This window comes from Martes martes (assembly GCF_963455335.1).
Source record: "Martes martes genome assembly, chromosome: 11".
In the NCBI taxonomy this organism is placed as follows: Eukaryota; Metazoa; Chordata; class Mammalia; order Carnivora; family Mustelidae; genus Martes; species Martes martes.
In genome coordinates this window covers 102,123,925-102,138,644 of record NC_137899.1, presented here as the reverse complement: position 1 = coordinate 102,138,644, position 14,720 = coordinate 102,123,925, and the positions used below count along the sequence as shown (strand labels likewise).

The following is a 14,720-nucleotide window of genomic DNA, read 5'->3' as shown; positions in this document are numbered from 1 at the left end:
CCCGAGCTGCCACCAAGAGTTGGATGCCCAACCAACTGCGCCACCCAGGCGCCCCTCCATTATTTTTTTTTTTTTTTAGTAGTTTCTATCTCTATAGTGATAGTCTCTGTTTGCTGGGATCTCGTCACAGCCTCATTTACTTTTTCAACCATGTTTCCTTCTGCTCTTTGGATGCACTTCTAATGGCTGCTTTGATATTTTTGCTAAGTTCTCCATCTGGAACCCCTCATGGATAATTTGTTTTCTGCTTCCCCCTTGTGTATGGGGGTCACGCTTTCCTGTTTCATTGTGTGTCTCATAATTTTTTGTTGTTGAAAACTGATCCTTTTAGATGATATTCTTTTTGTTGTTGTTAACCTGTGGGTTAATAATGGAATTTGCCAGATGTTAGAATGATGTTAGGATATAGGATACTCATGATAGGCATAACTCAAGGAAAGTAGGATGAGGGAAAAAAGAGAATTTTTAAAGCACAGTGAACAGCTTCTCCAGTAAGGCTGAAGGTTAATTAAAAGTAAAAAGTTTCCAAGCAAATGCGCTTCCTGGCTCCCCTTCAGAAGGAGTTATTGTCTACTGAACTACTAACCCTTCTTACAAAGATTAGATTTTTTTCCCCCCAGTGCTAAAAAATTTGCTCTCTTCCTCTTTCTGTTGTGGACGTTCATAATCTTTTGTGTTTTAGTAGTTCCAAGGCTTTGAAACAATGCTGAGATAATTTCAAAAATTTAAGAAAATGGCTAAGATAAAAACTGTTGCTATTTTAAATATTGTATCCGTTGTTACCAAATGCTGCGTCCAATTCCTATGTTTGTCCTAACGGTGTTCAGATGAAAAGCTTAAGATTCACCTTCTTACTGCCGTACAAATAAAAGTCGTTTCAGTGGGTTCCTGGAACGGTAAGGCCAATGCAAGTTTTGTTCGCTTGGCTAACGTCCCGTGGGTACCGGGGAGCCCCCACCACAGCCACGCCTTCCCACCGGATTCCAGGGTAGGCACAGGCAATCCGAACAATGGCGGAGGAAAGCAAGGTCACGGGGAAGGGTAGCGAGGGGTGGGCCCCCAAGCGTAGTGGGCGAGCCCATCTAGACTACAGTAGATAAAGGAGGTGGGGGGGGGGGGCTGTGCTGTGAGCCCCTTTCAAGTCCAAACTCAAGTCTCAGATAGTTCCACCAGCGGGGTGCATGGTGAGGAGATGGGGGAATGATGGCCACCCCTCCCTCCCCGCCATTTGGGTGGATATAAAGAAGAACAGGGACGAGAGGGATAGGCCAACTCCGCCATGTGGGAATGGCACCAAGTCTTCATTCGGAAGTGTCATGCGAAGGGAAGAGAAAACCAGCCACATCTGTGGGCCGATTATTTTCCCCATGGCTTCTCTTGGGGATCGGAAGAGAAAGTCTGGGGAGCGGTAGGAACCCAGGAGGAAGCAGCCTGCCTTATCAGCTCCAGCCCAGAACAACAAGGGTCCCTCCCTTCCTCCCTCCCTTTCTCTTCTAAAATTTAAATTTACATTTTTTCAAATGGGTAATACATTCTCAGGATTAGGAAATGAAAACAATTCAGCAAAGGAGAGGAGAAGGCGGGGAGTCGGTGCGCTCCCCGGGGCTTGCTTTAGGTCGAGGACTCCTGCTTCCTCCCCTGGGTGGTCCACTGCCCCCATGACCTTGAGGCGCTGCTGTTTGAATGTGTATGTCACCCCCTCCCCCACCAAACACCTATTACAATCCCAACACTCAACGTCATTGTATTAGGACTTGGGGCCTTTGGCAGGAGCTTAGGTCAGGAAGACAGTCTCCCTCTCTGGGGTGTCTACATCCCCAAGCTCTTTCCCCACCAGTGCAGAGATGTCTCTGGCTGTAGGATCACCTGGATGGAGACCCGCACGGTCTCTCTTGTAGATGGATGTCTGGGTTGCCTCCAGACTCCGCTATTACAAATGGCACCGCAGTCCCTCACTGCTTGCTCATGTCTTTCCTCTGTTTGTAGGGAGACCTCTGGGACACAGTCCCGGGAGCCAGATCAGTGTGTCGCAGGGCGGAGGTGTGGGCGGTTTTGCCTGTTCTCTGCAGTGTCCTCCTTTGGCCACACGATTTTGCCTGCCCCTCAGTGACATCCCAGAGTCCCCGCAGACCCCGGAGAGGGAGCTGCTCGTCTGTTTTTTACAACCAATCTGACCGATGAATCTAGTACTTCAGTGAATGACACTTGCCTTCGTGATAGAAGTCTTTTCTGGGGTGGAGTAGACCAACGTGAAGGGAGGTCAAGGCTACCCGCCTTCTCATCTGGGTGTGTCCTCCCCCCAAGAAGCAGCACACGGAGCTGAGCCCTGAGGGCTTTATTGTCTGTCCCTGGGGGTCACCTGGGCTTCTAGGTGGGTTACTTGGGGGCAGAGGGTCCTTCATACAGGCCTGTAGGTTCCATTGTAGCTAAAAGGGTCAGGCATCAAGCAGTCCCTGTCCTCCTCCTTCCAGCGCTGGATGTAGTTGGGGCCGCTGTCCCGGGGCCATACGATTACGGGGTCTCTGGACGCCAGGGATGGGTCCTCAGGGAAGAAGTTGAAAGGCCGGAGCAGGAAGCCCACGGAGTTTCCGGGTGTGGCAGTGTTAGGGATGTCCTCTGAGTGGGGGATGTGCAGGAAGCCCACAGTGACCCAGGCCACCAAGTCCTGTGGGAGACAGGGACGGGCAGGCGCTAAGGAGGCTCAGAGGGGGAGGGGCGGGCAACCTCCCCCAGCCCCGTGTTTAAGGAGTGGAGAGACCTTTGAGCTCCCCCTGACACTGTGGGCTGTGCTCTCCACCCGGGACCCAGCACAGATCTGATCTCGGGCTCAGGCTGGAGCAAGGCAGGGCCAGTACCTTCTCTCTCTCTCTCTCTCTCTCTCTTTTTCCTCTTTTTTATTTATTTGAGAGAGAGAGAGAACGCACGCGCACACACACACATGTGCGAGCTGGAGGGAGGGGCAGAGGGAGAGGGAGGATTCAAGCAGACTCCCCACGGAGCACGGACCCCGACGCAGGGCTCGATCCCATGACCCTGAGATCATGACCTGAGCATAAATCAAGAGCCAGACACTTAACCAAACTGCACACCCAGGTGCCCCCCAGTACCTCGTTTTCAATGTTCTCATTGTTTTGAAGAAACTCCTCGAAGACCACAGGTGGGTCCCAGGGGTCGTTCTGGTTGTAGATGCTGCTGCTGCGCACCTCGGACTCCCGGTACTTGGTCACGGCGAGGGGGTACCTGCCGAGAGGGGGAGCCTGGTGGCTCTGGGTGCCAGGGGGCCTCTCAGCCCTCCCAGAGACACCCTCAGGGTAAACAGTGGGGGAAAGGTATTGTCGTCCCCCTATGGTGAGATCATCTCCGGGGGGTCAGCCAGACTCACCAAATGTCAGCTGAGGCTCAGGTGCTCGGTTCGGTGCTCCGCTCTCCTCCCCCAACACAGAGCCAGAGAACACACACATCTGTGTTCCCGGGCCCAGATATACTACCACGTAGACCCAGATCTCATAGACAGACACACGGACACACAGAAACCCATGAATACTAGCCCTCCCCCGCCTCCCAGGCCTCCCTTACCTGGCCCAGGTGACCGCCTTCTCCTTCTCCCAGCCCACGGGCAGCACCTGGTCGGCCATGGAGTGGATCTGTAGCCGGTAGCTGCGCCGATGGCCCCAGCGGTTCTCTTCGGGACTCGCGAACAGCAGGTATCTGGGCAGAGGCTGTCCGAAGCGGAAGGCCGCCTGGCGCTCCCGGTGGTAACTTGTCTGCTTCAGGGTTGGCTGTACCAGGTGGTGTCTGGGGCTCCAGGGGTTGGTGATGTTTTCTAGTTTCATCTGCAGGGTCTGGAAGCTGTTCTTGGTGCCTGCAGGGGTACGGGAAGGAGGACAATGAGAAGGAAGCCCCCTGACCTGAAATACCCTCACTTCTGGGCTGGGATCTCCAACCCAGAGCCCATCCAAGAGCAAACCATCAGGAGTGGAGCGAAGATGATGTTGGGGGTACGCACTGACTAGAGGGAAGGAACGAAAGCCAAAAAAACAACAGAGGAACTAGAAGACAACTCAGAGTCAGGCCTGTTCGGACAGCTAAAGCCTGTCATGATGTCCCTGCCATGTTTCACGGTGACATCATTAATCCAGGAGACGATGAGTGTTGCAGACGGCATAGCCTTAGGCAGCGACATTTCTTACACTCCTAGGCATTGTTCCCCAACCCCACCTGTGTACCTGCCCCATCCACCCCTGCAGGGGTCAGGGAGCCCCAGGGCCAGACCAGAGCCCACTGGCTGCATCCAGGGCCAAGGACATGCTGGTCACTTCCACCGTTCCTCAGGGGCGCGCGGGTGTCTGCACGGTCATTTGCAGAGAGGCAGGCTAGGCTCCTGATTCTATGCCTCCGGGGAGGTTTCGGCACCACCTCCCGCTGGAAGGCAGATGTTTGGCTGGGAGGCGGCTTCCAACCCCGGGTCCTACCTGCCACGTCCAGGTCCACGCGGTAGTGCACTAAGTGGGTGTGCATGTTGCCCAGCAGGTGCGTGTGCAGGCGGGTCCCATAGCGCAGCCCCTCGGGGGTGTAGAAGGTGGCGTGCACGTAGCCGGTGGCGTGCATCTTGGCCTCCATCACCCCGTTGGGGTAGAAGATGAAGTCCCAGATGTAGTCATAGTTGTAGACCGTGGAGGTGGTCCGCAGCACCAGCACCTGGCCTTTCAGTCCCGCGTAGAAGTTGAAGCCACCACTGAAGTTGGAATTAAAGTGTCGCCGAAGCGGCACTCCCGTGGGCATCTCAAAGATGCAGAGGGCGCGGGGGTAGCGCACGGGGCCATCGGCGTCGTAGTGGTGGAGGGCATCCAGGAAGGTGGCCGTGTCCGGGCAGTCGATGCCGGGAGCTAGCTCGTGCGTGACGCTGCCCAGCCCCCAGCCCACGTCGATGTAGTTGGTCTGCATGCCCGCGGGCGTGTGCCCCCCGTACAGCGCCACGGCCTCCTGCACGCTCACTTCGTAGGCCACGCGCTCGCCGCCGAAGAGCACGTTGAGGACCTGCAGCCCCGAGGACGAGCGCAGCCGGAAGGACACGCTCCAGCCGCCGTAGAGCACCGTGCTGCCCTCCAGCCTGTAGCGGCGACCTTGGGGCTGGACCAGGCGGGGGCCATTCCAGGGGCTGGGGGTGGGGAAGTGCCCGCGCGGCTTGTAGGAGGAGAAGAGGGGTGTTTCCTCGGTGCCTTCCCCGCCCGGGCCCTCGGGGGGCAGGTCCTCCAGAACCACCACGTCCACCTGCCCCTCCTGGTACTGCCGTGCCAGCTCCCCCGGGCTCGGGTAGAACTTGCCGTTGTACCAGACCAGCTCCACCGTCCAGTCCTGCGCGTTGGTGCTGCTGTGGTCCAGGAGGAGCTCCAGCCCCGTGGGGTGCAGGAAGTAGCCCTCCACGAAGCGCTGCAGGATAAACCACGAGCGGCGTTGGCCGGATTGCACGCCCCGGGGTGCCACGTCCGTGAACGTCAGGCAGCGTGAGTGACAGTCTTGGAAGGAGAAGCCTGTGGTATCGAGAAAAAACTGGTGCAGGGGCTTGGTGGCCTTCTGCAGGGCCTGGGCCAGGAGGGCGTACTCGGCCCCGGTGATGGGCCTGGAGGCCCAGGTGGCGCGGTGCCCCGGCCTCGGGGGCAGCTCTTGCATGTAGTAGGGCCGTGGCAGGGGCCCCACCACGAACTCGGTGACGTTGGGGTGCTCCTGGGCTCCGAAGAAGATGACGGCTCGGGCCTCGCGGGCGGGAGGCCTCCCGCCTTTGTCCAGAAATTTCAGTACGTGTTGCTTCTTGGGTAGCAGCATCTCAATGAGGAACACGGAGTTCTTGGCCACGGTGGGTGCTCCGGAGGGCTCCAGCCTCAGCTCCTCCCGCGACCAGAGGAAGCTGCGCACGGCCTTCAGCTCTTGGGCGCTCAGGTCCTCGAACACCCCAGCCTTGCTGTGCAGGGTCCTCGAGGGGTGCTTGGCCGTGGCCGTCGCCTGCAGCACCAAGATGGCGGCCACGGCCCAACCGGGGGCCAGGGTGGCTGGCCGCATGGCTCTGGAACGCAGTAACGGAGGTGAACTTAGTTGGCTTACGGAATTGGGTTTCCACTAGGCGGGACCCTTGGACAGCGAAGCCCCGCCCCTTGGCATGGTGGTTTTCCAACAGACTCGGCCCTCGACCCCTTCCCTTGGCTGTCCCAGCCGGAGGCCCTAACACTGTTCAGATCTGGGCTTCCCATCGATTTTTAAAAAAAGGATTTTATTTATTCATGTAAAAAGGATTTTACTTATTCATATGGCAGAGACAGAGAGAGAGAGCGCGCGCGAGCACGAGCAGGGGGAGCAGCAGGCAGAGGGAGAAGCAGGCTCCCCGCTGAGCAAAGAGCCTGATGTGGGGCTCGATCCCAGGTCTCTGGGGTCATGACCTGAGCTGAAGCAGCGGCTGAGCCAACTGAGCCACCAGGTGCTCCCTTCCCACTGATGTTAATTCTGCTCTCTCCTTACTTGTCTGCCTACCTCCAACACTCCCTGTGGATTTTCTTGGCTATATAAACTCATTTTGCCTTTCTCTATGTATTTTCTCAGCCCAATTAATGAGACAATAAGGATAACACGTTTAGAGCAATGTCCACCTTCTACGAAGCACTCAGGAAACGCTAGCTACTCTCTTTTTCAAGTCAGCTATGAGGATGTGGTCTGTGATGCCAACACGTCGAAAAATGCAAGCGAGGCGAAGTAACTGGTCTGTGATTAGTCTGTAGTCCTGTGGCTGTGAGGACAAGGATGGGGTGGCCAGAGGGTTTTGGGGCTTCTCTGGTGGGTCCCTCCAGGTGTGGCTACTTGACCATTCAAACAGGGGGGAGCCATCCCAGGTGGCGGGGAGATGCCCTTTCCTGTCCATTTTGGGGGCTGTGGACAGGGTCTTTGCCTCATTTCCCACCCCCAGGGCTGCCAACACGATCCCCTCTGACTGTCCTGTCTCCTCCGCTGGCTCTGGTGGGAAGTCCCAGGACTCATATGACCTTGTGTTCTCTAGCCCGAGGGGCATGGGGGCACTTAGGGGCTGCTGGGGTGAACCCAGAGCCAGTAAAAGGATATGGGGTGAGCGTGTGTTCTGCTATGAGATTTTGTCAAGCCTCCTTTAAAAAAACACACACAAAGATTCTGCTTTTTAGAGCATTTCTAGGATCACAGCAAAACTGAGAAGATGCAGACATTTCCCAAGAACCTGCCACCCCCACTCACACACCACTCCCCAGTGAACAAATCCTTCTCCCAAGTGGGACTTTTGTTACTATCTATGAATCCAGGCTGACACATCGTTGTCACCTGGAGTCCGAAGGTGCCATTAGGCGTCAGTCTTGGTGGTGTACGTTCTGTGGGGTTTGACAAACGGACCGTGGCATGCGTCCATATTGATATATCTATATTATATTGATATTTTTATACTTATATTTATTATAGGATCATACAGAGCAGTTTTTCAGCCCTAAAAATCCTCTGGGCTCCTCCCGTCTACCTGTTCAGGCCTCCCTTCCCTCTAACCCCTGACAACCATTGATCTTCTTACTGTCTCCATAGTTTTGCCTTTTCCAGCATGTTCTACAGTTGGAATCACACAGTATCCAGCTTTTCCAGATTGCTTTTCTCACTTAGTCATATGCACTTAAGTTCCTCCATGTATTTTCATGGCCAGGATCCCTGTTTTACAATCTTGTAATTCCAAATTTCTTTCTGCTTTGCTAAGGAGGGAGGGAGATGTGCAGGAGGTTTGTGATTCTATTAACCTGAACTTGGCTCTTCCTTTCACGTTTACCCCTCCTAGTACAATCTTTATTCCAAAGTCCAAGCAGGCAGCAGGTGAGGTGGACGATGTTGATGAAGCCACATGAGGAGGGAGAACTTGGCGGCTAGCGGGACCACACATGAAACATGCCCTTCCTCCCCAAGTCTCATCCCCAGCACCCCAAGAATGGCATCCAGGCCCTGGCTGTGCCTTTCCTATCTCCCGCCTGGGTAGTTTAGACCTGCAACCCAGCGTGCTGTGCCCTGCAGTTCTTCCCTCTGGGTTCCCACCCCTTGCATTCTGGCTCCCCCCCACTCCGTGTCTGTGTTTCTCCTTTCCCTCTCTCCACGCCCGTCTTCCCGTGGTCCCGTCCCTCCGGCCCCCCTGTCCACCGCCCCCAGCACCCCCCATCAGAACTCACCTGTGTGTTCTGCTCTGGGCTCACCTCTGCTGCCAGCCTTTGTGTCTGACCCCTTGAGCTTTATGGCTCTACTGACCCCGCCCTGGAGGGAGGGACAGGGTGAGGCGTGGGCTGACCAAGGAGGGGGACCTAAAGGGGTTCCCCAGTGGGCAGGGGCATGAAGGAGTGCAGGGGGGCCCTGGCTGCTGCGGTCTGGGGGGCTCCTGTACCCACGTCTGGAAACTCCCCAGTCCTTCACTGCTTTAGTGACCAGGGTCCACTTCTGTTTTTCCCTCTGATTCCCTCTCCTCCCGCCGCAGGGGCATCTTCCGAAAGAATGGCGTGTGGTCCTTCCTGCTTCAAGCTGCACGGTGCCGTGATCTGTTACAGCGGGTGGCGGGTTGCAGAGGCCAGAGATGAACATGATGGCACCTAATTTACCAGCAAGTAGCTTCCCCTGGAACAGATCGCAGGGCAGAAGCAGGGGCTGGTACAGATAAACAGCAACACCCACAACAGAGGATTTGACCCACGTGTAGCAGAGGGAACCAGAGACAGAACGGCTGGGGAGAGGGAAGCCACTGGTGTGGGCAGAAGGTCTTCTTAGCCATCTCTGTGGGGAAAGGAGGGAGGAACCGGCTGGGGACAAAATCAGTCCGGATGGCTGGGGCTTTGGCTCAGAGAGGGGGGAAGAAGGGAAACCAGGAGGTGGGGGTTGGGGGGGGTGCAACACTGCAAGTCGTTCTGGTATTTAGTGGCAGCTAGTTGAAGGAAGGAGAAAATATTAGTTAATCCGTTACCCGTTTGCAATTCCAGAAGGCCTTTGACATCTTCAAGGAAGCGGATTAGCTCTAAATGCTAAGATGATGATTTATATAATGACTTTGCTTACATCCTGCCTCCTTCATTGGTCCGAAGAGTTGAGATTTGGTTTTAGTCTTCCTTAGGGGCTCACCAGCTCTTGAGGATGAGACTTGAGGATGCTGGATCCAAAGAGAGTTATAGGAACAACTTGACCTTGAGAAGCGCAGCCTGTTTCTGTTCCACCAAAGACATCATACCCAAGATAATGGAGTGAGGACAGATGAGGGGAAGATACTTGTGATGATTAGAAGAGAAAGGGACCACACAAAAGGAATGAAGCCTGACCCTTAGCTCGCACCATACACAAAAATTAACTCAAAATGGATCGAAGACCTCAATGTAAAAGGCCAAACCATAAAACTCTTAGAAGAAAACATTGGAATAAATATTTTCGACCTTGGGTTTAGAAGTGAAGGAAAAAACACAAATCAGACCCCCCCTCCAAATTAAACTTGTCTATTTCAACAGACACCATCAAGAAAGGGGAGACACCCCACAGAATACGAGAAGCTATTTGCGAATCATGTATCTGATAAAGGACTTGTCTGTAGAATATATAAAGAACTCTCACAACTCAATAATACAAAGAGAATACAATGAAAAAATAGGCCAAGGATCTGAATATGTATTTCTGCAAAGAAGAGGCACAAGTGACCAAAAAGCCCTTGAAAAGGTGCTCACCATCATGAGTCATCACGGAAATGCAAATCAAAATCACAGTGAGCTGTGACGTCACATCCGCCCGCGTGGCTAATGTCAACGAGTCAGACAGCGAGTGTCGGTGAGGATGGGGAGGAATCCGAAAGCTCACGCGCTGCTGGCGGGAACGTAGGTGGGGCGCCCGCTGTGGAGAACAGTCTGGCACATCCTCCAGCGGTTCCGCACAGAGCTGCCGTCTGATCCAGCCACTCCACCGCTAGGCAAAGACCCAAGAGACTCGGAAACAGGCCTCAGCACAGAAACTTGTAACAGAGGCTCAGCACAAAGGTGGAAATGACCCAGAGGTCCTTCACCCGAGGGACAGATAAATGGTGGAATGTTATCTGGCATTAAAACAGAGTTAAGTCCTGACTCACGCTACAGTGTGGATGAACCTTAAAACCATTCTCCAGGGGCCTCCTGGGTGGCTCAGTGGGCTAAGCGTCTGCCTTCGGCTCAGGTCATGATCTCAGGGTCCTGGGATCGAGCCCTGAATCAGGCTCTCTGCTCAGCAGGGAGCCTACTTCCCCCCCTCTCTCTGCCTGCCTCTCTGCCTGCTTGTGATCTCTGTCAAATAAATAAATAAAATCTTAAAAAAAAAAAAGGAAAAAAAGACTCACTCTTAAAAACAAAACAAAACCCATTCTCCAGGGCCACCTGGCTGCCTCAGTCTGTTAAGCATCTGCCTTCAGCTCAGGTCATGTTCTCAAGGTCCTGGGATCGAGTCCCGCGTCGGGCTCCCTGCTCTGCGGGGAGTTTGCCTCCCCCTCTCGCTCTGCCCCTCTCCCCGCTCATGTGCTCTCTTTCTCTCTCTCCCTCTCTGTCAAATAAATAAATAAGATCTGAAAAAAAGACATTCTGCTAAATGAAAGAAGCCAGTTAGGAAAGACTACATATTATATGATTCCACTTAAATGAAATGTGCAGAGCAGTCTAATCCACAGAGACAGAAAGCAGGTTAGTGGTCGCCCAGGGCTGGAGATCTGGGTGGGAGTGATAGCTAATGGACGTGGAGTTTCTTTTTGAGGGGATGACCGTGTCCTAAAATGGACAGTGGTGAGGGTTGCTCATTTCTGTGACACACGAAAGTCCGTTGATTACTCGCTTTCTGGGTGGATTGTATGATATGTGAATAACTCCAGAGAGCTGGGCTTTTTTGTTTTTTTGTTTTTTTAAAGTGAGAGGGACTCTATCTAGAACACACAAGGAAAGTCTATAAATCAGCCAAAAAGAGGAAGCAATCCCACTGGAAACATGAGCAAAGAATTTCAAGGCCACTTACACAAGAGGAAACCACGAGGGCCAAGGGCACAGGAGAAGGTGCTCCCATGTGGTGACTATTAGAACAACGCTGTTGTTTGACGAGATCTCATCTTACACCCACCGCCGGCAGAAATGAGAAAGCTGGATGATACCCAGTGCGGGCAGCGATGCGGTGAGATGGGAGGTTCAAGCTGGGCTCGCGGGGAGGCAGGCCGAGGGTTTGGCTGTCTGGATGGCCGGCCCAGCGTGTGGGCCCTGAGCCAGTCGGACGCCCCACAGGACTGAGTCATGCTGCTTCGGACATATATGGCAGACAGAGTCTCATGCAGCGGCACCAGACACGCACCGCGGTGGAGCTGGGGAGCCGGAGCCCGTCCGGGGGCCCATCGCTGGGCCAGGGAGCCAGTGCGGCGGGCAGTGCACACCACAGATACAAAAAAAATAAAGGATGTGCACTAATACATGAGAAATTCTGCTGGGGAACGGTGGGAATACACACACACACACACACACGCACACGTATGCATACATACATGTGCACATACGTGCGTACAGACACCTTCGTGCCTCCATGCATAGATGCATGCGTAAGAGGACAGGGAGGCCTGGTGTGGCCGGTGATGCTTAGGTCCACGCACTGAGGTACACGCTGAATTCTGCAGTGGATATCTGGAAATCCATAGCAGAAGGGACTGAGAAGAAAGGTGAGAGAGGCTGCAGGATTTCACCCCCGGGTGGAGATGGCTCGGAAGCAGGAGCCACAGCAGGTGTCCCACCGAGGGGGTGGGGAGGAAGGTAGTTTCACATGCAGGCAGGCCGGTGGGACACCCAAGCATGGATCTCACTTTTTTTTTTTTTTAAGATTTTATTTATTTATTTGACAGACAGAGATCACAAGTAGGCAGAGAAGCAGGCGGGGGGTGGGCGGGAAGCAGGCTCCCTGCGGAGCAGAGAGCCCGACACGGGGCCCGATTCCAGGACCCTGAGATCATGACCTGAGCCGAAGGCAGAGGCTTTAACCCACTGAGCCACCCCGGCGCCCCAGATCTCACTTTTTATCTAAAGGGACACCGAACGAGTGCTTTGAAAGAGCAATAAGATTCAAGGTAACTGGAGTAAGTGCGACATGAGCTGTGCCCGAAGGAGAGTCCTGCCCGACGTTGGCAAGAGATGCCCCTCAGGACTGGAAGCTTGTCCAGGTCTGGGGCTCTGTCTCCTCTGTGCCGTGTTTCCAGGCCGCCATAACCAAGCACCATAACCTGGGGGGCTGAAAACAACCGAATACTTTTTTCTTACAGCAGTGAAATCTGGACATCTGACATCAAGGTGTTGGCGGGGCAGGGCTCCCCCTGAAGGCCCTGAGGGTGGGGGTGTCCTTGCTGCCCTCTTCTAGCTTCTCCTGTTGCTGTCAATCCTTGGCGTCCCTTGGTTCCTTGCCTGGTAGCCCCATCACCCTGCCTCTGCCCCCGTGGTCCCACGATGTTCTCTGTGTGTCTGTGTCTCTGTGTGTCCCTCCTCTTCCAAAGAAAGACACCAGTGTCTGAATTCAGGACCTGCCCTACTTCATCTTAGCTAATTACAGCTACGGTGACCCTATTTCCAAAGAAGGTCACAGTCTGCAGCTCCGGGAAGGATATGAAATTTGGGGGAAACGATTCAACCCTGTACAGCCTCTTTACGTGTCCCACCTTGCGCGTGCGAGTCCACGGCAGGTGAGTGAATTCTGAGCCCGGAGCTCTGGGCTGGGACCTGCAGGTTCCCAGAGAACAACCTGCGTGGAGGGGAGGGGGCCCTGGGCAGGGGCAGGTGGGAGCAGCCACAGGACTGAGACAGGCCGTGTGTCCCCGCGACCCTGAGCAGGGCGGGTTCTGGGTGGAATTGGGCACCGGGCACCGTGCCTGGAAGGCGGAGGGGGAGACGCCCTGGAGGGCAGGGACAGGGGGAGGGCCATGCTGTGCGCTGCGCGCTCCTGTAGAAATGTGGGGATGGGGTGGAGGCTGGGGAGGTGCCGCGGACACCGCGGGGGTGGAGAAGACGGGCCTTTAAGAATGACCCCAAGGAAACAGAGACAGAGGGAACTTTTGGGGGCAGAAGTTTTGACTCAGGCGGGGGAATGGAGGTGTGAACTTCTGGAATTCAGTCTTGTGGCTTTGCTACGAGCTCTTCTTCTAAGCGCCCTGTGCTCTGTCTGGCAGCCGGTCCCTCCTTGTTGTGGGGTGACCTTGATTACTGAAGTCTCTCTATTCTTGGGGTTAATGATTGGTAACAGTTACAGATAACACTTGGGCAAAGACTGTCCCTTAAGTTCTGGGCCACCTGCCTCTCTTAAAGGGGCAGGTCTTGGGGGATGATGTTGTAGGGAATGGGAAATCCAGTCTGGTGGGGGTGCAGAAGGATATGGGAAGCTGGATCCAGGGCCGGGGCTGGTAGGCCAGAGATCACAGCTCGCAGTTTTCCCATCGCCAAGTCTTGATATTTTGGCTTCAGAAAGTCACAGCACTCCAGAGATCACTGGAGACCATCTAGAGAGGGGGATTGTTTCCACAGGAAAGCCGGAACTCCGCACGGGCCAGCATCCCTGGCGGGACCCCTGCCCACCCAGCTGTGACGACCCAAAATGCCTTCAGACATGGGCAAGTACAGGCCTGTTTGCTTTACTGCGCTCGGCTGGGTTGCCCATCCCAGACGGCCCGTGTTTCACACTCTGAAGGCTTGCCTCCGGCCAGTCCGTTGGCGTCATTTTTTCTAAAAGGCATTTGCCCACTTTGTGTTTCTGTGTGCGACTTTGGTAATTCTCACAGTATTTCCAATGTTTTCATTATTGTCCTATGTGCTACGGTGATCGGTGGTCTTGGCTGTTACTCCTGGAATCGTTTTGGGGGCGTCACGAGCTGCCCCCACACGCGATGATGGATGTGGTGCAGAGAGGTCATGTGCATTCTGGCGGCTCCACCCAACGGCCCTTCCCGCATCTCTCTCCCTCTCCTCCAGCCTCCCGAGTCCCTGGGACACGACACTACTGAAATCAGGCCAGTTTATAACCCTGCAACGGCCTTTAAGCGTTCAAGTGAAAGGAAAATTTGCAGGTCTCTACATTTATTTATTTTTTTTTAAAATTTTACTTATTTGTTTATTTATTTGAGAGAGAGAGAGAGACTGAGAGCACGGATGGGAGGGGCAGAGGAGGAGAGAAAGAATCTCAAGCAGACTCCCCACTGAGCGCAGGACCTGATGCAGGGCTCGACCTTATGACCCTGAGATGGTGATGTGAGCCCAAATCAGGAATTGGACGCTTAACCAACTGAGCCACCCAGGCACCCCATATCTCTCCCTTTAAATAAAAAGCTAGAAATGAGTAAGCTCAGTGCCCTGTTGTTGGCCTGGAGACAGCGGCAGTGGTCTGCACGGGAGACCACACCAGCCACCCATTCCCTTCAGCCAAAGCCCAATCCAGGGCAAGGCCTGGACTCTCGTCCGCGCTGGGTCGGCGGAGAGGTGAGGCCCTGCGGAAGGAAAGTCGGCAGCTGGCCGGGGCGGGTGCAGGGGGCTCCCGGACAGAAGCCGTCTCCGCAACACCCAAGTGCAAGGGGAAGCAGCCAGGTTTCCAGACGCTCCAGCTGAGGTCACCGATGGGGGGGGGGGCCCTAAACAACAGGTTTCCGGCGCAGACGGAACAGCCTTCCCTGGGAGAAGATGCCAGCT

The 14,720-nt window shown here is 54.7% G+C and overlaps 1 protein-coding gene across 1 annotated transcript; it reads right to left on the bottom strand.

Annotated features, from left to right (window-relative positions):
• Nucleotides 1-2,398: 2,398 nt before the first annotated feature.
• AOC1 (amine oxidase copper containing 1) lies at nucleotides 2,399-6,057 on the bottom strand (the record flags this gene model as incomplete). The annotated part of the gene is made up of 4 exons (XM_080818660.1): nucleotides 2,399-2,665; nucleotides 3,108-3,240; nucleotides 3,577-3,862; nucleotides 4,473-6,057. 4 exons carry the CDS (start codon nucleotides 6,055-6,057, stop codon nucleotides 2,399-2,401), a joined length of 2,271 nt encoding a protein of 756 aa, XP_080674786.1.
• Nucleotides 6,058-14,720: the final 8,663 nt, after the last annotated feature.